Genomic DNA, 27,493 nt, shown 5'->3' on the forward strand with positions numbered 1-27,493 from the left:
CTTTAATGACACCAGACTCCATCCTAGTAGCTAAAACTGAAAACTGCTCATCAGTCATAGTTCTTACGGAGCCATTTATGCTGCATGATTCCACACAGTTTCAATTGGGCCTGGATTATTCCAATGACATTATTAAACGACTTGCATATGAAAAAAGTTAGACCGCTTTGCATAAGTCAAACCCACTACCACACATAAAAAACTCCCAGGCAAAACTCTGCTGTTTGATTACCATGAATTGCTTCATTATGATTGACGGTTTAACTGGCCCTGTGCTCACTACTCTGCTCCATCAGATCAAGTGAAGAGGCGTCACTCTGCTCACAATATAAATGTTCAAATATTTGTTCTACACAATTAAAATCATTCCATTGTAGTTTTGTCTACGAAGGCCTAAGCTAATATCACAATTCATTTTTCTGCCCCACGATACGTATTGTCACATTTTTATATTGCAATATATCGTCCCATGTAGGAATGGGACTCCCATGCCTACTCTCAAGGTATTCCAATTTCTAATATCGAATATCTACAAGCTTTCATGTTCACACAAACATGTTTTCTCAATCTAAACAATGTGATCAGTAATTAATTTATGTTGGGGATCAATTATATGTGCATCATGTTTCTGTTTGCAGTTGTAACAGATCAGCAAACCTTCAGGCAGTTGATGTTGTGATCCTGAACTCATGAACTGTTTTTTTTATGGTAGTGTAAATTCAGTTTCCATGGTCATTTTTTGTTGTTTTTTTAGTTCATTTATATGGGTATATTTGTGACCATGATATCCTCATATAAACAGCTAATGGCACAACACTGCACACAAGCTTACTGTGCATTTTAACATGCTCAATGTGTCATAGATTAACTGAACCATTGATTTATTAAAGACTGAGCTGCAAAAATGGAAAAAAAAAACAACAGTATATATATTTAGAGAAACATACTAGACCTGCCATTAGGTGTTAAACAATGCACTTTATTCAGTCTATAACACATGCACAATAAAACTTGGGGCAGCACAGCAGGAAAAAAAAACCCTGCTTTTATGAATTCCATTATAATATACTATACAGAGACTGAATCCAGGTTTGAAGGGGCAATATGTAAGGTTTTTCCTGCCCTATAGCACAAAATGACCATAATAGACCATAATAGGGGGGTTGATTGGGTTGTTACATTTGTTTACATTTAATGTTATTGATTGCTGAATATTCTGTCAGCTTTGTGAAGTCACAACAGGCATTACAGAATCCAAGCGGTTCTGGAGCCACTGGTCACCACTTGCAGACAACAGAGCGCCGACAAGAGCAAGACTGAGACACACAGAGAAATACAGCTACTGTACGAGCTGTGGTTATTCAGATTCAATCCATTTTGACAAAAGTCCTGTTGTAACAGGCCTCAACTGCATCATGGCCTCTAGGTCTATGCAGGCATTTGAGACTCTGGATTCTCTGGGCTCCAAGAGAGATCAAGGTGAGTATGAAATCCTGGCAAAAACCTGCAGTCCCTCTTACATGTTAATTCATGTGATTTATCAGGTAGGGTGGACACTAATTCCAGTTCAGTACCTCAAGTTATAGCTGTGGTTCCTGTTGTTTTGTTGTTTTTCTCATCATGATAAGGTGTTTGTGTCCTTTTTCACCCATTTTTAGGCAGCCCAGCAGCCACCGACAGGTGCAACAAGCCCAGCGACCTGCTGGCAGAGGATGGAGGAGCAGAGAGGAGGAGGAGGAGGAGGAGCAAGAGGAAAGCCAGCTCCGGGAAGAGCTATGAGGAGGCCAGCAAGAGGATGAGGGGAACCACCGGAAGCCCTCGAAGCCCTGCGGCCTCCCAGGACCACGGCGGCAGCGCCAGTGCCGCTGGAGCTGCCACGCCTTCCTCAGTCAACACCGGAAGAACGAATGAAAGAAGTCAGACAGAAAGATAGATAGACAGTGTGAAAGAGAATCACAGGAACATTAGTTGTGTGTGTGTGTGTGTGTGTGTGTGTGTGTGTGTGTGGTGTAAGGATTGGAGGATCGGGGTTAATGAATGCAATCAATGGAAGATCCTCACAAGTATAGTAAACTAATATCTGTGTATGTGTGTGTGTGTTTGTAGCCATCTTTAACGCCAGATATGTGGAGGTGGGACCACTTGGCGAAGGCAGCTACGGATCCGTCTACAGTGGCTACCGAAGAACGGACCGTTTGCCTGTAAGCCTCACACACACACACACACACACACATACACACACACACACACACAATTTGCCATTCACTATCAAAGTATTTGTGTTTCTGTCCTGTAGGTTGCAATAAAACACATTGCCAAGCCAGACGTGGTCTACATGCGGCTGGTGAGTGATGTGTTTGTGCTTTCTGTTTAATTGGAACTTCTAGAACTGAAAAAGAGCAGCTTAGATAGGAGTTCTGTCTCACCCGCCTCACTGCACCCGCTCTATTTCTTTTAGATACTGGGTGGGAGGGTGCGTCAGGTTCCACTGGAGGTGGTCCTGCTGCTGAAAGCAGGAGCGGGAGCAGAACCGGGATCAGTCGGCAGCACCGCAGCCGTGACCCTCGTCGACTGGTTCGACCTGTCCGACGAGCTGGTCCTGGTGCTTGAGAGACCCGTCCCATCTATGGACCTCATCGCCTACCTTGAGGCCAGAGGGGGCCACATCCAGGAGTGCGAGGCTAAGGTGAGTGGGTGGAGAGGTGTGTGTGTGTGTGTGTGTGTGTGTTTTCCCACCCTGACGATCTATCTAAAACCATATTTCTCTCTATCGCTCTCTCTTTCTGTCCATCTCAGATCATCATGAAGCAGCTGGTGGACGCAGCCATGGAGATTGAAGCCAAAGGAGTGTTTCACCGGGACATCAAGCTGGAGAACGTCCTGGTGGAAACGGGTTCCGACGTCCCGCGCGTGCGGCTCATCGACTTCGGCTTCGGCCGCGTCATGAGGGAGGGAGCCTACACCCAGGCCTCCGGTACGCCCCCCCCAGCTTCTCCTCCTGCTCTTCCACTCTTTCTCCAGTCTCTGAAATAACTGTTTTCAAGGTGTCTGAATACCTCTCTCTGTCTGAATACAGGAACCCCTGCCTACACCCCTCCGGAGTGGTACCAGCGAGGCTCCTACAGAGCGGGACCCACCACCGTGTGGCAGCTGGGGGTGCTGATGTTCGGGCTGCTGGCTGGACGTCTGCCTTTTGACACCGGGAGGCAGATTGTCCACAAAAAGGCCAAACTGGGCAATGGATTTTCCAGAAGTAAGACACATGCTCACACACACACACACACACATATGCACATACACACAGACAGGATGTGTATTAATCTTTGATCCCTGTCTGATCCCAGATTGCCAGGACTTTTTGAGAAGGTGTCTCACCAAGTGTCCCGATCGCCGCTTCACCCTGGAGCGCCTGCAGCTGCACCCCTGGCTCGACTGATCATGCCATCAGTCGGCATTATCAGCATTATTTTTTAAAACCCGCTTCAAAAAATATAAACCATTGGAGCCACCTCCAGTCTTTATGAGTGATTTGATTACTTGAATGGTTGAAAGGTTATAGATCAGTTAGAGATCAGTTTTTGTGAGCAATGATGTCTTTCCAGTTGATCAGGACGATCCAGCAGCGGTCCAGTGCCAGAAACTCCCTGCTCTTACAAGCCGAACCCCATAAAAACAGATTTGATTCCAGCCCCTGTAACATTGGTGAAGCATGATGGACTTGTTTGCGATCTTTGCCATAATTTACCTACATTTCATAGTATGTACTTTATCAGGACATGTATATGTTAGTGAGCTCGGGGCACCCCGGTGGCTCACCGAGTAGAGCGCGTACCATATAAGGCTCAGTCCTTTCTGCAGCGACCGAATCCGGGCCACTTTGCTGCATGTCCTCCCCTCTCTCTCTCCCATACTTTCCTGTCTCTCTCTCACTGTTTCTGTCAAATAAAGCATAAAAGGCCTAAAATAAATCTTCAAAAAAAAAATTCCATTGAGATCAAGAACCCATTTGCAAGCGAGACCTGAATTACATAATAATAAAAAAAAATCACAGTAGCGGATGTGTTAAATGTCAGTTTTCAGGTTATTTTCGTGGCCTCATTCAAATGAATGGCAAGTAAAAAATCCGAAAGCTACAAACTCATTCAGCTGCATCCAATCTTGGTGAGTAGTTTATATTCTGGTTTTCATGGCGGTCAAGTGCCAAATAACCCCCATGTTAAAACTAAGTGGAATATTGCTTTAAGCACAAAACTTGAGAAGTGACTATGCACAGAAATTGTATAAAAACCATGTATAAAACCGTGCGTACGCCAGGTCCTGCGCACCTTTACTTTATACATCCCACTCAACATGAAACTGAACACACATGCAAGACTCTCTCACCCCACCTTGTCTCCTCCCAAAATTAACTATGCAAATGACTATAAATACGCCCCTCTTGTCACTTTCTTCTCAAAAAACAATGACGAATGCTGTGGCAAAAAACACGAAAAAGAAAAATTACACTGATTGTGAAACTGAGGTGTTGGTGAGTGAGGTGGAGGCCAGAAAACATATTTTATTTGGTGGTTTGTCCTCCAGGGTTAGTAACAAACATAAAGTGATGGAGTGGCAGAATGTCACAGTGGCAGTCAGAGACCTGTACAAAAAAAATGGTCTGACATTAAAGTAGATGTCAGAAGAAGAGTCGCTGCGCTCCTGCAGAGTGTCAGTGCTGCTGGTGGAGGCACAGGAAAGCAGCTGACGCCATTTGAGGAAAGGGTTGCTGCAGTTGGAGAAACCGTGTCTGACATTTTACCATGTGAGGGCGACACGAATTTAGGAGCTCATGGTAAGTAGGCCTACACAAGTTATTCAATGTATGTAATTCATTTTCACAGAGTGTGATGTGGAAACTGGGGACTCCGGTGCCAGGGACACAGCACCCAGCACAACAAACATTTACTTGCAATACTAAATAGACATTCTCAAGAGCTTTTTTTCCCAAAATGCCAGTAATGCCCTTCTGGCTCCAAGCCCTCCATATACATTTGAAAAATCTGGATTGGGCCTTTAATCTTTTGAAACCCAAACATTCAATGGCATTGATTTTCTGTATCATGACATTTAATTAAACAAAAAAAAACAGATTTTTGTTCTTTCACTTTGTTTCTTTCACATTTATTTGATCAAGCATTATTTAGTGTTTGTTGAAGTCATCCAATGTATACAAAAGGATTCATATAGAGAACTTAAAAAAAACATTTAAATGTAAGGCATGGACTCCATCTTGTGGTGAAAGTCATTCTCACACTTAACCTGACAGAAGGAATCCAAGCAACAAAAGTCAAAAGTACATCCACAATTCACTCCAGTGCAGCAGGGCGGAAATACAAACACAAAATCATCCAGGTGTAATTTCATTGCCAAAGTTTATTAAGTGCAAAAGAATATTTATATCATTCAATGACAAATAGAGAAGAAGGAAGACATGTCTCATGGATGCAAACACCATTTTGACTCCATTTCAAATAGTCCAGACATGGGAGAAGCAATCTGTGAAACATCCCCGCACAGATACATATAAATACTCATTTTGCATAATCAAAATGGTTAGGTTACCAATAACGTGGCAGTACAAGTCAACTCCTACAAATATTCACTTCGCCCCCAGTAATATGTATGGTGAGCTAAACATACAGGTCGATACATAGTGTCTCTAACAGAAATGCTACTTGAATTGCCATCCAAAAGCTCTTGGGTTTCCTCCAGCCGCATTTCCTCTTTCACTTTTCTGTCTTCCCTCTACAAACAGCAGCTCGCACCTTTACATTTCATGTCAATGTAAAACAGGAATGGAGTCTTACAGTTCAATCGATTCAGAAAATAAACAGCATCTCAAATCGACTGAAAACATTAAAAACTGACAAAGATTTTGGACTGACAGTACTCAATACTGATGTAGACTTCGGTACTAATCCACTGCAGAGTTAACCCACCTCTATTATTCTTTGTCACCTTGCATACCTTCCTTCTCTTTCCAAATGTCTACCTTCACAAGAGCCACACTACATACTGTATGTTACTGTGTGTAACCTCAGACCAGCTTAGAAGTCCACACACCCATTTCATAATTGGCTAATTCTTTTTTATCAGGACAAAATCTTCCATCCTTTAATATTTGTCAGTAGTACAGTATTTCATGACCTTGTCAAAATTGTAATGTGGCAGCCACGTGGATCCAGTTGTTCCTCGGTCATGTCATTATTCTTCGCCATCATGTCATTCAGAATGGGAAAGATGCCCTATGTCAAGCAATATCTACGAAGGTGTTACAGTATCTTTCATATCTCCAGGATAATCAGTAAAATATATAAATGACCACTACCTTTCTCAACACTGGCAGACATGCCTGTTTCTAACATTAAACAAATAAACTACATGCAGTAATATATTTTACTACTTTTTAAAAATACAAACGGCAAATAACACACAGTTTACCAGCAACTGCAACAAGTAAATCATCGCTACTATCACCTATATAAAGTATCTGTTGTATATTTACTGTGATGGATCTATGATTAGTCTCATATGCATCTGAGATCTAACTTCCCTCTACGTACCCTAAAAGGTATCAACAATAACAGCTGACCCTGAATCTGCACCTAGAGCACCAGCATTAAGGCAGGAGTGTGAGCAGATAAAAAAAAAGCCCGATTTGTGGTCTTTAATAACACTTGACAATGGTTCCAACATCTCTATCCAAGTCTGTGTGTGTGGTAAGGCTTTTAGAGTTGTGTTCAACACTGCAAGTGCGGCTCTCGTGCCACATTCACCAGGGGTTACAAACAGAGCCATGGAATAAAAAAAAAAATTTAAAAAAACAACTCCATCTGTCTCATTTCCTTCCTTCCTTTCTTCTTTTCCTCTTTCGCCCTGGCCTCTCAGACAAAACGTTCCGCCGAGGGGATGTTGACCGAGACAGAAGTGTCATCCAAAAGGAGAAGTCGGGCTTTGTAAAGACTGGCACGGCACGCCATTTTTGCCCAGTTGGACCCAAACACAGTGCGGCTCTTTTCGAGACGCTAGTCCATTTAGGTCCTGTAAAACTATATCTGTTACAGATAATGGGAGATGCTGTCAGAGCCGGGATACAAAGACCCTGTTCAAACTTCCAGTTAGCCCGCCCACCGGAGTCAGATGGATATGGAGTTGCTGTTGAGGTGGCTGGGCGGCAGGCTGAGGCTCAGGGTGGGGCTGAGGCCCGAGCCGAGACCAGGCTGGGGGGCGGGGGCCGCGCTGAGGTCGCTGAGGTTGTCCCGCGGGTCAGAGGTCACAGTGAGGTCGTTGAGGTTGGCCGTAGGATCGAGAGGAGCCGACGACGAGGAGTTGTGGTTGGCCAAGCGCCGGAAGACGAAGTGGAAGGGAGCGGCTTGCAGTCGGCTGTGGAGCTCCGCCTTGATCTTCTGAGGGTGGGTGTCGGGCGCCAGCTGCTGACTGGTGCCCTCGGACAGCAGGAACAGGCCGTAGTTTTCGGGGTCCGACACTTTAAACTTGTGGGCGCACAGCTGGCACACTTCCTCCACGGTGGCGTAAGGTCGGACCTGCAGGGTCTTGGCGGTGCAGCCGCTGTCCAGCTCCTGCAGGGCCACCCGTAGGTAGTTCTGAGGGATGGACAGAAAACACAAACTAAGTATATATGACCTGCAAAGCACTACTGAACTGACTGAAACTGTTCATCTTAGTAATAATAAGACGTTTTATCTATGTAGCACTTTTCAAAACACACTTACAAAGCACTTTACAAAAGGAGTAAAAAAACAAACATGAATTCAAAAGCGAAAGTCATAAAAGGGTTTGTTTTTGTGTGTGTGCTTACCTGAAAGTCGTCGACGGAGGGTGCAGAGCGCTGGGTGGTGCGTCGGCGGTGCCACTGGTGTAGTGTGTCTCTGGTCTCAGAGCTCAGCACCCTGGCTGCCTGCTCCTCCTGGAAGTTCCTGATCAGGGACATCGCTCCATAGGCGCTGGTCAGGTAGTAGCCACCTGGTTGGTAGTAGATGCAGAGAGACAGACGGTTGCCATTTACTTGCAAAGTGGTTTGGTACCTTGCATATGGACACACAGTGTTACTGGCTATTCTAGATAGATACATATAGTTGACCAATAGTCAATAACTGACAGTGAATAGCCACCAGGGGGCGATTTAAGAGGGGTTACACTTTGTTTTCCTCCTTGAGTTTTTTTTTTCATTAATAGTTTCTATTACTCATTGTCATTGGGTCTTTGCTTAGATTTTTTTGAAGTAAGATGTTTTTACAAATCCTGTGTTTTGTCTACTCAGGCAGAAGCCACTGGGGACCACAGCAGAAGGTAGTGTGAGAAGAAAACATTCCCTGGCTAAAGCTGCATTTTCTGGACAGAATTGGTCTGGATGCTTGTTTCTTCATCAGTGTGCGCGCTTCCCCAGTTGAATCAGACGTACCTTCTCCGTGGAGCAGCGAGGGGTCCAGCAGCTCCATCATGTAGAGGATCTCATTGTCCAGCTGGGGCATGTCGCACTGGGCCAACACGTAGGTCAGCATGGGCAGGAAGTCATCGGCGCCATACAGACGACCTGTGAGGCAGACAGCACAGGGGGTTAAGCTTGTGTGCTATATGTAGGACTTAAAGTACATATCAAGGTATGACATTACACCAAGATACTCTGTAGTCTGTGTAGTAGGAGTTCCTACAGTTTTAATTTCAAAATTCCATATTTTTTCCAGACCTTAATATCTTATATCACTCTATAAATTAAGATTATTGTTCACAGTGACAAATATCAGAATGTGAGATGACAAGGCTTTGAAAACACTGTTGGTGTATATATACAAATATACAAATATTTTTCCATACTTTTCCTAAATTTTTGTACAATTTCCAGACCTGTGTAGGAACCCTTTGTATTGTATGCAACAGATAGTGTAAATGTCAAATTATACCGAGTTAGGTTTAGTGAGTAGTTATAGTGTGTGCATCTGTCTGTATCTGCCCAAGCCTTGGCGTCTACCTGAGTTGTCCTCCATGATGGTGTAGATGAGTTTGCAGACCCTCAGCAGCATGGTGACCTTCTTCTCTGGGGAGTACAGTTTGCACATGGTGTGGAACTTGTGCCTGATCTTCTCTATGGCCACGGGGTCCGGGGGCAGCGCGTCGGCGACGCCCATTTCCTGGGGCAGCCGGGACTTGGCCAGCGACAGGTTCTCCCTCAGCTCCTGCCACTCCCCGCTGCGCACCTGGAACTCCTGCAGGGCGGCGCTGATCACGGCTTTCATGGGCTTCAGGACGCACTTGTGCATGGCTTTCTCCAGGACTTGGTCTGGGTGGAGGAGGAGAAAGGAGAGCTTTTTCAGATGCATTCAATTCCATTCACAAAGGTCCTAGAAAAGCCAAGTGAAGTCATATTTCAGAGCCCTGTTGTGTTTATGCATCCATTCGTTCATCAGTTAATTTATGTTCATTTATTTAAAAATCTCAGTGCTGAATGACCATAGTCTGGATCTTATCATATTATTTCTGATGTACTAGACATTGTTCTGAACCCCTTTGTGTTAGTATTAGTATTGTATGCAGTATCCACAACCTCTCCCTTGGCCTGTGAGCCTATTGTGTGCTGTGGTCATTAATATCACAGAACAAACATCATGTCAAGGTTAATACCTTATTGCTTATCACTTTTGTTGTGCACACAGTGTGACGCAATAAACACAGTAAAGACCCACTAGCTTCTTGGAAGAAGCCAAGGTCAAAAAATCACCAGGTTGAGTCACAACGTGCAGAACTAAACAACTCATGGACTGACATAGGATCAGCCATCTATGGAGTCATCGGGCACAGGAAGAAATCTGTTCCTAGTGCAGGTCCCACGGTCGCCAATCGTGTACATCACTGTCAAGGAAAGTGGACTGTGTTGTTGTTGCCGGACCTGAATAATTCATAGCGCATGGAGAGCGAATGGCTGGGAGTGTATCCACGCTGCGACAGTGTCGACATCAGCTTTTACAAGCTCAGCTCAGGCAGTCTGACTAACACAAACCATGATATCATAATACAGACAGGATGGATGCCGAGAGAGAGGCCAAACCGCACCACTGCTGAATAAGGACCATGTTTTTTCTTGGTGTGTGTGTGTGTGTGTGTGTGTGTGCGCGCGTGTGTTGCTGACGGTGCTCCAGAACGGGGTGAAGTCAGCAGGTTTTTGGCTGAGCACATCTGCAGACAGAGATTGTACTTTCCACCCAGGCCAGATGACATCCAACATCTGTCATCCATGTAAATCAATCTTTTTCACTCTTTCTTTCTCAGCATTCCTCGCTCTCTCTCTCTCTCATTACACTCCTCGCTATCAATTCTTCAACCCCCCCCCTTCCCTCCCTCATCTTAATGGAAAATTTCTCCACACCCACGTCACTCCTACTTCCTGGTACCTCTGCTGGAACCCAGCCAGCCAGCCGGCTTAAGGTGAATTGATATCCAAGTGAATGGCACCACTGCCAGACTCTCACAGATCATTCAGCGCGTTCTCACTTCCTCATTCTCATTCCATATCGCCATAACAAAGATAAACTGAATTGCCAGTAAGAAGTGCACCCAACACGTTGAACAGGCATTAGGACGATCAGGGTTTTTCTTTTCTTTTTTTACTGGCACTCAGATTATGAGCGAAGAGTGACTGGATCTGATATTTCTGACACCGCCCTCGCTGTCTAAAAATAGCATTAGTATTCCAGGATGTGCGTTTTGTTATTTTTCAAGATTTCAAGTTTTTTTTTGGGATGTATAACTTCCATTCACTTCTAATGGGAGGCAACCATCTTCCTGCTCTTTTTGTGTTTCTGGTCGCATCCTGGAGTATTACAGAAAATACCTGCGGCTAGGTTGAGATGAGAGTCGGACAGAAAAATTCGTGGAACATTTCCTCCATATGCAGCGACGGGAAATAAAACTATGTTACAGTAAAAGACCAATAATAGCAATGACGACCAAGAGGGTGGTTTTTGCTGCGATTACGGGTACGACGGTAACGCAATAGGTATGAGGCAACACCGAGCACTTTTATATAATAGCAGCTTATCTTCACAGCATGAGAATAAAAAACAGGAGAAAACAGAAAAGATCACCAACTAGCTCCCTGGTTACCGCAAGTATAAAGCACACCTAGCCGTGTTTTATGAGTATTATCAGCATGGCTGGAACATGTCTTTGACCAATCAGATTATTTGGCTGAAAGTAACCATTGTATAATTCCTCATCAATTAATCTCCTTTTTCTCCCTTAACACTCTTTGTTGTTCGCCATAAATGTTCATCCTCACTCTCTCAATACATTCTCTTCCTCCTCATATTCTTCACTTCCACAGCTCTTCTTTTTCGTAAATATGGTTTTTATTAGGGATGCACCGATGCCACTTTTTCAATGCCGATACCGATTACGAGTATGAAAGTTTAAGTATCGGCCGATACTGAGTACCGATCCGATCCATTACTTTTACTGAACAGTGCAGGCTTACTTCCTTAGTTTGGGGTCAATGGACAAAATTATTGAGATAAAAACCTTGTTTTTCCCACTGTTTGAGAAATACAGGCTTCTATGTGCCACAAATGCATAAAATCAAGACAGTTTGCTTTTATTTATTACATGTGACTCATGGCTTTCGGTATCAGATTTTAGTCTTGGGTAAAATCTCCGATACCGATATTCCATTTTAGCCTGGTATCGGCACCGATACCGATACCAGTATCGGTATCGGTGCATCCCTAGTTTTTATGTCACTGTTTCATGACCCACCAGAGAGTGACGAAAAAGATGAGACTAGTGAATGACATGCGACAAAGGTCACAACTCGAATTTGAACCCACAAGATCTTGCGTGCATGGTGTGCACCTTTGCCCGCGGAGCAACAAGATACACCATTTCTACCTGATTTCTAGCACTTGGTTTATTTCCTCATGCCTCTCCTGGAGTCCGGTAATAACTCGACTCCCTACAGTTCTGTTAAAGTGATTAAAAACATGGCATGCAGAGCCAGCATTCCAGACCCTGGGCCTTAAGATGAGGGCTCAGTCCATGTGCTTCTAATGGGGTGAAGTGTCCAAGTTAACACACACACACACACACACACACACACACACACACACACACCAAACTCTTCAAGGGATTGCTGTGTCTCTTACAGGCCTTTAAAATACGTAAGTGTATTTGTGGGCCTGGTGGTCATAACAAGAGTTTTCCACACTTCTGAGGAATGGCAAAGGGTGAATGTGGGACCCTCTCAACTTTTTCCATGTTAATCTGTCGTGTGTGTTTGTGTGTGTGTGTGTGTGTGTGTGTGTGTGTGTGTGTGTGTGTGTTGTAACAGCGGAGACAGATGGTGGTAAGACACCGAGGAGTCAGTCTACTCAAGAGGGACTTATCAGCCAAGGACAGCCAAGACAGGCAACACACACACACACACAAATGTTACCATGAAACAGCGCCTCTTCCTGCTTGATATAAACATCCCCTCGCCAAAACATCCTGTCTGTCCCCTTGTAGCTTCTAACCAAACCAATCTGTCATGGAGTGTGTTCATACCCAGACCCAGCTGTACATGAGGAATGCTACATCAAAGTAGCAATGCTCACGTTCCTTGTTTTTCTCAATTATTTCTTACCTCTCAACTAAACTCTCAATCTAAACCTAGGAATCACAGCCACAACACATTTTACACACACACACACAGGATGCCAGAGTTATCTAGACAATGAGCGTCTGTCTCCTTGATGTAAAAATAGCCTGGTGTAATCTGGAGGAGAGGTGCGCCTATCTGTCCTGTCACCTAGCTAAGGGCCTCGGCTGATACAAAGACTGCCGTTTGCTTCCTGGTAGTGTGATACAGGACTTGAAAATATCCTTTGGGTCAAATACATGTCACCTAGCCTTGGAAACTTAAAGCAAGCTCCGGTGGAGGGACCGGTCCTGGTATATGGGATGTTGCTTAGTGGTCCCAGTATTGGATAGCTGGCATAGAGCTGGTTTGCTGGTCCCAGAAAATGAAAAGATTGAGGAACGCCTCCTTAATAGACAAGAACAAGGGACTGGGTGGATGAATTTGTTCAACTTGACACACCTTTTCATTTTGCTCTGTCTCAAATTCTGTATCTCCAACAACCAAACTATGACAAACCACAATCGCAGAGGATTTCAGGATGCCTGTGGGATTTTTTTTCATGCGACAATAAAGTTCTCTATGATCAATCCTCTGTAAATCTAGTGAGGAGAGAGACGAGAGGCATGAGATGTAAACAGGGCTTCAGGACATCCTGTTGTCTCGGGCTATCCACTGGAGGAGAGCCTTGCTGTGTGGGATGGGAGGAATACAAGGAACTCTATTCTGCTCTCTCTCTCTCTCTTCCTCCCTTCTCCCACACAGACACACGCCTGGGTTGTTGAACGAGCGAGGGAGAAAGAGCAAGAGAGTCTTCCGTATTTGAGATACTGCGGTTGTCTCCTCCAAGCATTTTTTTATATTATTGTATGGAAAGAAAGAGAAAGAGAGAGATAAACACACACACACACACACACACACACACTCAGTTTCACACACACACACAGCTACAAGGGGGTAAAGGGATTTCATGTTAAAATGTTGGTCTTTTCATCATCTTAATGCTTTTGTCATAGTGTTCTTTACTTTCATGCCAAAAAACACATTGAATTGAATTAACCTGAATTGAGAGAGAGAGAGAGAGAGAGAGAGAATCAAACATCAACAGAAACAGAGAAATGGAAAGAGAGAGTGTCAGAAAGAGACAGAGACAGCGAGAGATTGAGATGAATATAGAGAGAGAGAGACAGGCAGAGAGACAGAAAGTTGAGGGGGCTCGTCTCAAAGCCTCTCACACTGATTGGCGAACGGGCGTGAAAAGAAATGCAGAGAGTTGGAGCGGGATAGAGCTGGAACCACTTGGCCGACGGCCACCCAAGCGCATCTGGGCCGACCGGCCGTCGAGTTGGACTGAAAACACTCTCCGACGGAGATGCAGTCACAACAAATCATTGAGCAACAATTCCAAGAACTAAAACTGCAGAACCTCTCAATGGGCCTCATGCAAGAACCACTCGTACGCACAGATTCGTTCGTAAATCACTCGTACGAGCGATTTACGAGAACTTGCCGCATTCACCAATTTTCTTGTATTTAGAATTTTCTCTTAGGTACGAACAAAATTTACGAGTGGTCCAGACCTGTCGTACGAGTCACATACAATCAACCTGCCGTTCTCCAAAGCAAAAAAAAAACTTTGTTGTTGACTAATGGATTGTATCTCTGTCACTTTGAAGAAATGTTGAGTTTGAATATATAAATGACTCTGTAAAGTAATGTATAATCATGTTGAGATTAGCCAGTACAGTGGTTATAGTCATAGGAAAAATAGCAAGGGAGCACTGTTGGCTTTTTCAAAAGAAGGTAGTGCGTAATTTATTTTACCAGAGCCGCATAAAATCTCATAAGTAGGCTATCCATCTGGGTTACATAGTAGCCTATAAGTGCGCTCAATACAAAGACAAAACAAAAAACACTAATTTGCCAGGTTATTTGACAAACATTCAGATGAGACAAAGGCAAGGTTAGATTGTATTGGGGGAAATACATTATAGAGGGAGATAAATCTGATTTCTAGGCTATTTTACTCCAGTTGATAACGTTAATGTGGGTGCAAGTGAATCTAAACTTTAAAAAGAGAAATGGCTTTAGGTCTTACCAGGTTGAGGTGCAAGTCGCTGTCCAGGGCGACATCGCTGGACACCTGACAGCTATATCGCCAATTATGGCAGCTATAGGCCTATTCTTTCATCTGTCTGTGTAACGGAGAATTCCTCCTGGCCCTCCTGTTATAGTCATGGATCGCCTTGCTTTTTGCATCTAATTTCATGTCAAGCCATTTCTTTTTTTTTTATTTCTGTGACTGTGCCCTAACGACAAATCACTATAGTCCTATAATATTCCTATAATACTCCGATATGGACTTAGAGTGTCTGTGGTACTCAATAGTGAGTTTATACTGACCTTATCATGGTATTTTTGTCTTCTGTAGTATCACTATAATATTCCTATAGGGAATTAGCTTTGTTGGGATATTTATTTAGTATTCATCTAAAATGTATAGGAATACTATAGTTGATTTTCGTAAGGGAACGCACAACAGACAACACTGCATTAACAGCACAAGTTATTTTCTCCCATTCCTTGGCTTTAGCAGGACCTTTGATTCCACTGTTGAATTATATTAAATATTATATGCTTTGGTTGACTTATTTCTGATAGTAGGACTTCAGTCTCAGAGCTGATAGACTTCTCCTTAGTCTTCCGTGTCATTTTTATGAATGAAGCTTCCCGACATATGGGCCGGACGCCTAACCTTATATAGTATTATAGGGGCGTCAATTATGCTAATTGACTATTCTCGTGAACGAGCGTTCATTTAGAACAGGTGGAATTCATCATGTTTACGCAGGTCATTTACGACTGTTTTCTGAAGATACAAGCGTTTGGTGAATCTGACGTGGCACACTCGTACGAGTCCACCTCACGAAAAAAGTACGAGAAATTTACGATAAAAATACGAAAATGTTCTTGCATGAGGCCCAATGTGTCATCTCCATAAAAATAGGCCATTCAGAAAACAGGCACGAGGCGTACCATCCACGACACGCAACATCCAAAATTTAAAACAGATACCATGACATTTCGAATTTTGCTCGTTTTTTTCTTCTACTACTGTGAAAAAGTTGACTTGACATTCTCATTGTTTTTATTTTGTCTCTGTATTTAGTATACATGGTGTTTCTCCACTGCACTTCCCTCATCATTCACTTGTCAATCAAACAGTGTGGCCAGTACTGTAATGACTTAGGGTGTTAAGTACAGCAAATGTAAAAGGTTTACATGAACTGGCTATAGGTTGAATCACTGTTGTGTTATATCAATCAACAAAGGGTGCAACAAAACAGGCATTTGTTTGTATAAAAATGTTGTGAATTATAGCTTTAACAAGGATCCCATAAGAGACGCTAAAGAGACATTTTCAAGGTAGTTCAAGTAAAGAATAAATTAAAAAACTTCTCTCCCACAATGTGATAAGCGACTGCTGAAGAAAAACTAACATAAACTTCAAAATGTCAGCATTTAAGAGTAGTATTTTATGCTGTGTAATGATTTCTGATCAAAGCAATAGTCCTCCACCCTGTTCATCATTTCGTAATTACAGCCCTGTGGTGAATTTCCGTGCCAGCTGTTTGATCGGGGCCAGTAGAAACAGGTTGGTTCACCAGCCCCCATCCTCCTGAGATAAAAAAGCCTTTGTGCTCTGTGTCTACATGTTACTCTGTCCAAGGTCTAATGCGGCCAATGAATCTTGGCCTAAATCATTCAGACTGTCCTTCCGGCAGGTGTGCGTTGTTGTGTGTCTATGCGCTTGTGTCTGTGTTTTCCCATTCATGTTGCACTCATAGTATTGTATAGTATATAATATAGGCACAAAATAATATAAGGCAAATAAGACCAGATGGCTAATATTAATATTGTATTACACTAACTTTGAAATCTATCACAAAGGGCATGAATGATTCTTCACCTGCCTTTGTTCTGCCAATAGATACTGATTTACTGGCATCACTTCCAGCTACAGCTTAATGGAAAATTCCACCCTCAGCGACTCTTACACTGTTATATCATCAACCTGAGATGTCCAATGCATTCCTGGAGTTATTTTGCGATGAGGTGTTGTTATTTACCTTGTTGTTGCATCCAACTTCCCTCAACCTGCCTCGTCTACCTCTACTTCAATTAGTGATCTCCTACATTTTGCAGAATGCCTTTTGACAACCCCCAGAGAACTCGCCTGAACTTGTTGCAACCAGCTAAGTTTTACGTGTAGGTGGAGAGAGCAGTAACAATAGTGTTAATAATGGCAAGAGAGTTTCCAGTCGAGAAAAAGCGAGAGTTGCGGCCTTTACGCAAAACCTCCTCTTCGATGGATTTCTCCCTGTGCAATTGTTAAACGTCGGTGGAAAATGTTGAGTCTAGAAAAAAGCCCACTAAAACCTGATGTTTACTGTTGATGTTCTAGTTTGTTTATATTTTTTCTCCTAATAAACTCCATTGTCTTGATATGACGTCACATCATCTATGTTTGGCCAGTTATCCACATGCAAAAACACACCACCAAATAACAAAATGGACCCAGGAATGAAGGGTCCAACTCCAATAGTTGTTTTTACCAGTGTTCTTTTTAGTCTTTTTAGTTTTTAGGGTGGATTTTTCCGGTAATTTCCCTCTGAGTTGTACTACCACTACACCTTTACATTCTACAGAATTGCAAGAATGCAGTAACATTTAATTGACTGGAATCATCCCGGTCACAGTGGTTTCCACAGAAAAGCAGGTAGGTCTGGTCTAACCCATACAAACACATACACACACACACACACACGTGTGTGTTTGTCTGTTCACACACGTGAAGACAAGTTTTCCGCAGTCCTCATCGCTAAAATATTGAAGTGAAACTGCTGTGTCTGCTACATTAAATGCACTTTCTCTGACATATTGTTTCCACAAAATTCACATTACTCCATAAATACATTACACATTTACACTTTCTAAAAATCCTCAAAAATGTTTGGTAAACACACGTAGAAAATGTTTAACAAACACACACATCAAGTAGTTAGTTGAGGAGTAGGCCATACCGCAGAGTAGTTAGAAATGCTGCAATCCCACAATCCATGGATGTCAATGTTAATTAGGCTGATATGTGTCACACATCAAAACCACCACATTTTTTTTTATAACTAAAGCATTATAACACCCTAATTCCAAGGGACTTATTGCACAAAAGTAATAAGGCCAACAGTGATCTTTGTACTGTCAAAGGCCATTGTTTATGAAACTAGTGAAGTGCCAGGGACAACAACACAATGCTTAGAGCTAGAGTAAAGAACAGAGGAACTCTCTCTTTCCAAACTCACCGATCTGGTCCTCGGGAATGAGGCTCTCAATCGGCGGCTCCAGCTCGGAGCTCTGTCGCAGGTAGCTCTTCATCTGAGTGATGAACTGGCGCAGCGTCTGCAGCAGCTCCAGGCCCGAGGCGTGGCCCTGCCAGGCCTGGGTGCCCGCGCCCTCCCCCATGTAGCTCAGGTAGTCCTGCACCAGGCAGCCGAAGTACGAGCCTTTATCCCTGGACAACTCCACCACCTTGCGGATCGCCCGCTTCTCGGGCGTCAGCAGCGAGTTGAAGACACCGCTCATCTTGCGCAGGTGCCCTCGCAGGGCCCGCTGGAGGACCAGGGCCCCGGCGCTGGCGCGACGTTTGGTGCGGTGGCCGGGCGGCACCATGGTCAGGTCCTGGTCCTGGTCCTGGTCACTCTCAAGGCTGACGCCGTAGTCTGGCTCCTCTTCATCCTCGTCGTCGTCCTCGTCGTCGTCCTCTTCCATGCTGCTGTAGGGCAGGTGGGACGGCGGCAGGGAGAGGGGGAGGTGGGTGGCGTAGTCGGCCGCAGTGGGGGGGCTGGGGTCGTGCAGAGGGGGAAGGAAGAAGGACGAGGAGTGGGAGAAATCCAGAGAGTCGGAGGAGTCCGTGGAGAGGCTCATGTCGCTCAGCCGCTGGCCACCTCCACCGCAGTCCTCTCCCGCGTCTTCTCCTCTTCCTCCTTGCACCTCCTCTTGCTCGTTGGTGGTCATCGGGGAAGGGTCTGGGGGACTGCTGGAGTCTTGGGCGTTAGTTGTGGCTGCGTTTTGCCGAGACAGTTTGGCCCTACTGAGCGCCTTCTCGATGGTGTGTTCCTCCAGTGCCAGGTGGCAGTGGGCATCTTCCTGGCTGGATGACGGCGAGGCTTTGGCCCGACGTGGCGAGGAGGAGAGGGAGGAGAGGGAGAGGGGCAAGGAGGGCCGGGGGATGGAGATGGGCGAGCTGATGCTGAGCCTCTTGGGAGGGGAGGACGAGGGGCTGATGGTTAGCGAGGAGCCCAGACGAGAAAGGAGGCTGCTGCCCTTCTCCCTCTCGCCTCCTCTCTCCCTCTCCTCCACCTTCTCCTTGGGGAGGTTGATCCAGGAGATCTTCTCAGGCATGCTGCGCTGTCGGCGAGGGGGGGCCGGGCGTCGTGGGCCGAAGCGAGGCGGGGGTGGACGAGGGGGCGGGGAGCGTGACACACCGTCTGTACCGCTCAGCTTCTGACCGCTGCTGTTTTGAATGCTTTCGTTTTGTAGCTCTGCGTTCTTGACAAGGCACCGCAGGCTGTTTGTAAGGTTGTTAGAACCTGAACGGCTTCCTTCACTGTGATCCGAGCTGCAGACCTGAGGGTCGTCAGTAGAGGAGTGTTGAGTGTCCTTGTTATTTGTTTCTGGGTTGTTGTTGCTGTTAACAGGTTCCTCCCTCAGGCCCTGTTCTCCTGTGCCAGCGGTGGGGTCGGCGCCGCAGTCGTCCTCTGGATGGTGGACTTTAATGAAGAGGGGGTTGATGAAGCAGAGCGCTCCGTTGGACTGGCAGCACTCCAGCTCCGACGGGGTGCGGGTTCGAAGCCGGGGACGTTCTGGGATGGTTACCGTGGAGACCGGTCTCTGGGCAGGGGGGGGCGGTCTGTCGGGAGCCGTCGTCCCCGACAACCAGGAGGCTGAGCCCTTCCTCCTGCGGCACAACTGAGAGTCCCAGAAGCCTATGAGAGAGAGAGAGAAGTAAATAACCCAATTGTACATCTATTACATTGGCATTGTGTGATACAACACATAACTGCAATATTAGCCAAGTGCCAAGACCAAATTTAATATGTCTGCAACGGTTCCTGCCTTGTGGACAGGGTTTAGCTGTGCCATGGCCTGTCTGGATCAAAGCCAACATCAACTTGGCCAAACCTGGCTAGACCAGAGATGAGCCAGCCGCCTTTCCACTAGCTTCCACATGAAGGATTAACCACTATTGATTGGAGTTATTTCCTGTAAATCATGGAAAGGTTTTGCACAGCATGGAGTTTTAATAGTTAGCTGGGTTGAATTTATGTCTGTTTCACAAATTAAGCACCTGGGTGAGGACTACCTATAAAACTGTGATTTGCCTTCTATTTATTTTCTGATGTTCTTTGACTAGCTGCCTAATCAACAGACTCAAACCACACTGCACCATACCACAGCTAGCCCCAGGGGTTCTAAACAGAGACAAGGTATATCATGCCAAACACAATGTTAAATTAACATAATGTCAACTTAAACATTACCACTCAACATTGTCTGCTCTCTTAGACCACAGCAACATCAGATAAATGTTATATGTTTAGAAAAAAATTAAAATGCAAATCTCATTTAAACAAAAGCACAACACTGTTCAACTCATCCACTCCCAATGACTCAATACAACCCAAGAGCACTGCAATTACTGCCAGTTGCACAAAACCTAAATGCCGCTCAGTGCCAAATCACTGCCGATTACTTTTGCAGAACAGCAAGACGCAGCCTTTCGAGAAGTTTTTTTCTCCCTAACGAACGCGACAGTGGAAAATGGCACTGCAAAACAACTGCAACACAACCACTTGTGGAACAACTTTCAGAGCCCAAGCCGTGCCGGTTAGAGCAAAGCAAGACAGACACACACAACACAGGCGACAATACCACACGATGAATACTAGTGCCAGACACAGACCAACTCTTTCACAGAAGTACAGAGGAGAAAAGAGAGGGCAACAATACTCACTGTGCTCCCAGAGCTCTATGACACACACACAAGCTGTTGATCTCACACTTGGGCTAACTTCTCGTATAGTTTGAATGGTGTTGGAGGAGACTGGGACGCACTGTTGTCTCTCCACGAGCTGAAACTCGACTGCCGTCTCTCGCTCACGCATACACTCAATTTGTGTGTGACTCACCCATGCTAATGTGTGTGTGTGGGCGGACTGTCAACACAGCATTCCCGCCTCTCTCCCTCCCTCTCTGTTGCACTTGCGTGGCCTCTCTCTCCCTCTCTGTTGCACTTGCGTTGGTCTCTCTCTCTCTCTCTCTCTCTCTCTCCCTCTCTGTTGCACTTGCGTTGCTCTCTCTCTCTCTCTCCCTCTCTGTTGCACTTGCGTTGCTCTCTCTCTCTCTCTCCCTCTCTGTTGCACTTGCGTTTCTCTCTCCCTCTCCCTCTCTCTCGTAAGGTTTTTCCGATTCCCTGCCTACTCAACTCTTGTTTTTTTTCTGCTCTTCTGTTTTTGTTATTTACAAATCCAGCCAGCTGTTCTGATAGTATTACTTTGTTGTCAATAATGTTCCAAGGTTGGCATTGCATCATCAGAGATTGTATGAATGTTTTTCTGTTGAAGACATTTCCTAATCAGTTTTCCTGCTTCATTCTACACGGGAACAATTATTTTGATTAGTCACAAACACATGCATGCTCATACATGCACACCCAAAACACACAGCAAAGGGCGCGCACACACACCTACTTCAGCCACAAGCCTGCTTCTCTCACTTTTATTTTTTATTTATTTTACCAGGAAGGCCCATGGAGAACCAATGTTTCTTTTACAAGGGACTTTTAGGCTACCATGACCTGTATATCCTGACTGGAAATATCAGCTTGTTGAACTTTTGATCAGGAAGCATTAACGAGTTACAGTATATGGAATGACTGGCATTCGATTTGACTTATGACTAAAGTTTTCATATGCCATTGACTTTAAATGCTAATAAATACTAATAGGAGGCTGGTGCCAATTTCTCAGATACAAAAACCATGTTGAATGTCATACGTTCACACTGCAAGCAACAAGATCAACAAATCACTGAAGTCCATTAATTAACCGAGTGACCAGGGAAACTCAGCCAATGTGTGGATGGTCAACAAACAGAAAAGTTTGCCACGGCTGAACTTTTTGTCATGATGGTTCGCGCTAGCTAGCTAGCTATGTTAACCCATCAAAACAATGTAACGTTACGAAAACTAAACTAAACAATTGGTCAGAATAGAGTGACCCATCAAGTTGCTTGCAGTGTGTACAAGCAGTAAAAGGAGGCTTTATTAGTGATGGGCAGCTTCAAAAAATCTCCTTGCACAAAAAGCAATAACCTGTATCCCAGACCATACGAACAGCCACATAACAGGTAATATGACACTGTTAAGACGTCAAAGTCCTCAGTACTGTTTTCTGATCTTTCCCAGCCATACGCCATTCAATGACGCAGACAACACACACACAATGTTGTTCAAAAATACGTCAGAATTGCCTTTAAGGTCAATATGAACTCTTCACTGATACTCAACTACCTGCATAGACACAAACCCTGGCATTGTCTGAGCTTACCATTCTCCTCACCTTACTCACCAAACAGCAGGCCTCTTATATGAGAGAGAGAGAGAGACTAAGGGATATAATGAAAAGAGAGAGAGAGAGAGAAAGAGAGAGAGTGCGAGAGCAAGAAAGAGAGAGAGAGACAGAGACAGAGCGAGGGAGAGAGACAGAAAACGCATGTCTGTGGATCACTCAAAGCCACATTAAAGGGAGGATGTCATCAAATCACTGTGTGTCACCATGGCCTCTTTGAGAGGCTTCCAGGCAGAGGGACATTGGAAGTCTGGCAGAGTCAAGCCATAGTACATGTGATAGCTCAGAGTTGAGTCACAGCCATAGAGCTTGAATGGATAGAAAGGGCACTTCCCAGTGGACGTAGTGGAGGATAAACCCCTACATAAACTCATATTTTATCCACCATTATAGCCTGAGCCAGGTCTTGCAATTGTAAATTCACAGTATATACTGTATATGTATATCATAGTGAGTAGCATCAAGCTGGTGTAAGTTAAAAGCATGGTGTTTTAAGGAAAAAAGGCATAAATTAATGCTTTTCTGAAAATACAACCTTTTATTTACCACTACATTACATCAAGAGTACAATCACCTCCTTTAGTACAGCAAAGAATTTTAATAGTTCTCCCATGGAAAAACTTTGTTATTGTTTCATGTGTGGACAATGTATGATTCACAGAATAGTTGGGATGCACAACACAGCTGCCACTGCGATGTGTAGCCAAATGACACACGCACCAATTCCTCACTTCAATGACAACATTGTCAAATACTCTTTGGTAGTGGAAATGTACCAGCCGAATGACCGCTCAAGAGAGATTATCTGAATGGAAATGTCCGTTCTATCTGTTCAAGGTCTGTGGTCAAGGTTGCAAGAAGGCCGGGGCCTTCCGTAGCCGGGGCAGAGGAAAGGCTCCAAAGGCACCCGGCTTTCGCCCGCGTCCGTGCCCAGCCGAGCAGCACTGATCTGGGCCTGGGAGAGGCTTTGTCCCTGGGGGTGAGTCATTTAGCCCTGGCATGCCAGTTATTCTTTCAAGCAGGGGGGAGTGCGGTTGAGATGGGCTTTACGAGTGTCGTGCCCCAGGAGGGAAAAGTCACTCCGTTTTTACACACAACAGATGTGGATTGAGAGAAAACACGCCACATTTCTGAACGTCTCTGACAGGCTTTTGAAAGTGTACAAATCAGTGTGGCCGCATGACGCTAACTGACAATTACATGGACTGAAATACTATTCCCATCAATAGGGATTGTCCACTGAGAGAAAATGTAATCCCTGGGTTAATGTTGCAACCTGACTGGCTCTTGTGATGCAGTACTTTGGTCCATAGGCATGTAGACTGACTTTGTGAAGCCATCACAATAAGGATCAGTTACAGTATACACAACACACAAAGAGCTCCCATATTCACCCACAATACAGTGATACCAAAACATCTGCACACATAACCCACTACATTCTCACCCTTAGATTTTCTTTAATGTTAGTTACATCTCATCATTCAACCATGTCTCCCTCTCCTCCACCCCCATTAACTTCATAGACACATTTCTGCACATATGCTAGTTACATAGCTAATGGTGGACCTTTACACATCTGCTCTGTAAATCTGACAATGTGAATAGCCAACAACGCACCCCTGCGCACTAGACTGTAAATTTGTAAATCTGTAAACTGCAAACTGTTTTTGTAAATCAAAAGTCAATATAGCAATAATTCTTTCTAGCCAACAGGAACTTGAAGCATCATATTTTTATGCAATGCTGCAATGACCCAATTTCTCCTTGGTAATCAACAAAGTTAATCTTAATCGTAGTATTGCACCTTCAGCCTGCAGTCAGTCCACTGAGCAGCCCAAACATGCTTGCCCCCCAAAGATAATTTGAATCCAAATGAGAGACAAACCTGCTCCTAGATTAGCAACCTCCTCAAGATCTCCAGACGTTTTGGCTGAAGCGATGGCTTCTGGAAGCTTCAGGGTGAAGGGCAATACATCCCTAGGAATGGAAAGGGAGAAAAAGTCATGTCAGAGGGAGAAAGACTAGGATATGGGTCAAAAGGAAAAGTGAGTGAAAGAGGGCGGGACTGAAAGTTTGTGAGTCACTGCGTTGGAAGAGAGCTTGGCTTGGGCTTAGGGTGTGTAGCGTTGGCTGAGCCATGGATTCAACCACACAGCCAGAGGGTAATATGCTCCTGGTGCACTCCTCCCTGTGGGTCTTTTACAAGGCGCTCCAAAGCTTTTATATGCTTTCCAAAGGTCTTATTCATGCAAACCTGTGGGATCATGGCTGGGTACTAAACCTACAGTATTCCAAAAATCTCTGAGCAAATCTCACTGTGAAGTCTGGACACTTCACAAAAACAAATGTCATTAGTTTTATATGGTGACAACACCAGTGTGAGACGGCTAAACAATGGTATTTGTAGGGCTATTGTGGAAGTTACTGAAAGAGGCATGGAAACTGGCTTTAAACACTGAGTTCAGACATGAGTGTGAAATGCCATGGATTTAGGAAACTTAATGCATAAGCAGTATGTGCTTTGAGATTCAATACAATGAACAGATAAAGACAACAATATTCAAACTTGCAAAGTGTATGGACGTAAATGTGTATGGATGTAAATAAGTAGAAATAAGTTGAAAGATGGTGTGCATGTCCACAAAATGGGACATGCACACACACACAAATGGGTTTGCATAAAAACAAAATACTGAAAAAGTATCTCAGCAGAGAAATCCCCAATCGATCTCACTGTGATGAAGTTAGCACTAAAATAAGCCAAACCTGAGAACAATAAAAACCGTCATCTAGAGTTGAGGTTACCTATGAATATCGGGTGAAAAATGAACTTTCTTCCCATTACACCATTGGTAGGTAACTTATTTCTGCGGTCTACCACTGCTGGCCAACAAATCATTGACTGGACTGAAGGAGCCTTAATACCTCCAGTGACAATGTTAAACTCCAAATCCTGCTTCAAAAGCAAAGAATAATTAAGTGTCACTCTGTCCTGTGGTGATGGTAAAAATGGGTGAAAAGTTAAAGTCTGAATTCAGAAAAAAACATAACAGGAAGATGCCCCCACACGTGTTGGCGCCAATGGCACATAGTGCAATGGAATAGTTACGCAATTGTCATATGCATTGCTATTTTAAATCTTCATCCATCTGAAAAGAGCATGAGCGCTCAGCAAGCCTTCCTTGGATAGATAAAAGTAAAAAAAGGGAGCATTTTGAGGAGTGATTTTTTCCCCATCCTTGACACTTCCTCCTTTGCCTTTGTTGTTTTGATTTGTGGCTTTGACCTGTTGCTGTTCAGACAGGGAGATGGTTTCTATCAGAGCCAGACTACCAGGCTTAAAAGGGGATTTACACCGGAGAAAGAAAAACAGAATGCCTGCTGTTTTCAGTAATTGGTCATACCTACTATTCGAGGAACGGTCATGAACACTCTGAACTATTTTTCTATTCTTATACACCATTTTTCTCCAGTGACTGATAAATGTGTGACTGTCCATGTCACACATCCTGTATGATTACTCGCAGATTCACTCCCCCCAAAAAGTGCTATGAACAAGTGAAAAAATGTGTTTTCTTTCTCTTCCAATGAATGACTTCACGCTCTTCTCGCTTCTCTTCTCACCACTTAATTCCAAAACAATGGAGATGGCTTTTAGGGAAGCAGAATCAACTTCATCTTCAAATTCTAGAGTTTAATAAAGTGTTACAAAAACAAAACAATCTTAGGGTGTCAGATGCAAATGTAGTATGACTGAGTTAAGGTTTCTATTTAGGCCTCCAAAAGTATGTGTCATAAAGGTGAAACCTGGATCAAGATGAAGGTGGTTTGCATGTCTGTAGCTGTTCATGAGCATTTCTGTGTGTTTGACTCACCTGCTGATGCAGCAGAAAGCCACCAGTCGGAAAAGGTCTGCAAAGCTCAGGCCTGATCCCTCCAAAGAGAAAGCTGTGGGGAACACAGAACACCATTACCAAGATATACCAAGTTACAGTAAAATCGGTAGCCAAAGCATTTGCTGCCATCATTGTTTCAACATGGTTCAAAGAAATGTGAAATCCATATTTCTCTGTAGATGAGTAAACAACAACTGTAACTAGCTCATGGCCCTGATGCTGATGTTACCGACTACCTCCTAAAATATAAAATCAAGCTGACTGTACACCCATATATCATTTTTGTTTGTTTTACTGTCAAAGGGGAAAGAGGAAACAGCTGAGAGACAAATGCAAATGCCTGAGCAAAGTTTTAAACCAATGCACGCAATGTGTCAGAATGCAATGCAGCGGTTTAATTCATCTCAATAATCCTTAAAGTGACGAAATTCCCCTAAGGACAATAGATTTGGGCAGTGCTACAAATATGTGTTTTCTTCCTCGACAGCAACAGTGCGAACTAACAGATTATCAGGAACACACAGCCACCACTTTTCCCTGTGTTGACTCAAATTGGGCATTTGCGAGAGAGGGCTTTTCTAGAAAACAGATAGATCACACAGATGGATCAGTGGAAGACAAGAGAAAATTATGTGCACATCTGGTCAGAACTGCACTGTATGGGAGCATGTTTGCTCCAAGTTTGGCACACAATGACAACAGTATACAATCAGGGCTTATGGTACTACACTAAACATGACCTAGATCTGAGTATGGAGAGAGAGAGACATTTACATTTGAATCAAGTGGGTGTGTGAGAGTGTGTGTGAGAGAGAGAGAGAGAGAAAGAGAGAGAGAGAGAGAGAAGCGTATGTATATTGAGTGGATCACTCAAAGCCACATTAAAGGGACGATGTCATCAAAGTATTGAGAGAGAGAGAGAGAGAGAGAGAGAGAGAGAGAGAGGGGGGGGGGGCAACGAATGAAATCACGAGAGAAAGAAAGCACAGAACAAGAAAGAAAGAAAGAGAGAGCGACACACACAAACAGACAGAGCAGAGATCCTGAAACAAGCGACACTGCATTGGAAAAAGTGGAATTATCTCAATTTTCACTTGTTTTAGTATGTAGTTTGAGTATGAGACTAACTGACTTGTTAAGATGAAATTTTTTTGCAGTGTGGCATTTACAAGTGAGTCAAAAGAAACGGATTCGCCTAAAAAAAAAAAAAGGGTTAAACGGGGAGAGGGATGGAGAGAAAA

General features: G+C 44.2%; 2 protein-coding genes across 3 annotated transcripts in view; one reads left to right on the plus strand and one right to left on the minus strand.

Moving 5' to 3' along the window:
- Nucleotides 1-1,415: 1,415 nt before the first annotated feature.
- Nucleotides 1,416-3,436, plus strand: LOC139927517 (serine/threonine-protein kinase pim-1-like). The gene is made up of 8 exons (XM_078288908.1): nucleotides 1,416-1,479; nucleotides 1,659-1,916; nucleotides 2,107-2,201; nucleotides 2,297-2,344; nucleotides 2,459-2,686; nucleotides 2,797-2,974; nucleotides 3,077-3,253; nucleotides 3,345-3,436. Exons 1-8 carry the CDS (start codon nucleotides 1,416-1,418, stop codon nucleotides 3,434-3,436), a joined length of 1,140 nt encoding a protein of 379 aa, XP_078145034.1.
- Nucleotides 3,437-5,394: 1,958 nt separating this feature from the next.
- Nucleotides 5,395-27,493, minus strand: part of rin2a (Ras and Rab interactor 2a) — a 47,224-nt gene continuing 25,125 nt past the window's right edge. The window contains exons 6-12 of one of the 2 annotated variants that reach the window (XM_071919683.2): nucleotides 26,232-26,304; nucleotides 24,242-24,333; nucleotides 18,028-19,710; nucleotides 9,029-9,337; nucleotides 8,462-8,593; nucleotides 7,859-8,022; nucleotides 5,395-7,643 (exon numbers count right to left, since the gene is read on the minus strand). In XM_071919683.2, coding sequence (XP_071775784.1) covers nucleotides 7,176-7,643; nucleotides 7,859-8,022; nucleotides 8,462-8,593; nucleotides 9,029-9,337; nucleotides 18,028-19,710; nucleotides 24,242-24,333; nucleotides 26,232-26,304 — 2,921 coding nt within the window. In that variant the 3' untranslated portion in view covers nucleotides 5,395-7,175. Of the gene's footprint in view, nucleotides 7,644-7,858; nucleotides 8,023-8,461; nucleotides 8,594-9,028; nucleotides 9,338-18,027; nucleotides 19,711-20,738; nucleotides 20,972-24,241; nucleotides 24,334-26,231; nucleotides 26,305-27,493 lie in introns of those variants that run through there. The other variant, XM_078288698.1, reaches the window with a different exon arrangement.

Source organism: Centroberyx gerrardi, chromosome 15 (assembly GCF_048128805.1).
Source record: "Centroberyx gerrardi isolate f3 chromosome 15, fCenGer3.hap1.cur.20231027, whole genome shotgun sequence".
NCBI lineage: Eukaryota > Metazoa > Chordata > Actinopteri > Beryciformes > Berycidae > Centroberyx > Centroberyx gerrardi.

Bases quoted from the DNA above. Each gene is read 5' to 3' on its own strand.
- LOC139927517 (XM_078288908.1), top strand. From the start codon at position 1,416: ATGGCCTCTAGGTCTATGCAGGCATTTGAGACTCTGGATTCTCTGGGC. The intron at 1,480-1,658 runs GTGAGTATGAAA...ACCCATTTTTAG, and splicing joins GGGCTCCAAGAGAGATCAAG to GCAGCCCAGCAGCCACCGAC. The intron at 3,254-3,344 runs GTAAGACACATG...GTCTGATCCCAG, and splicing joins GGGCAATGGATTTTCCAGAA to ATTGCCAGGACTTTTTGAGA.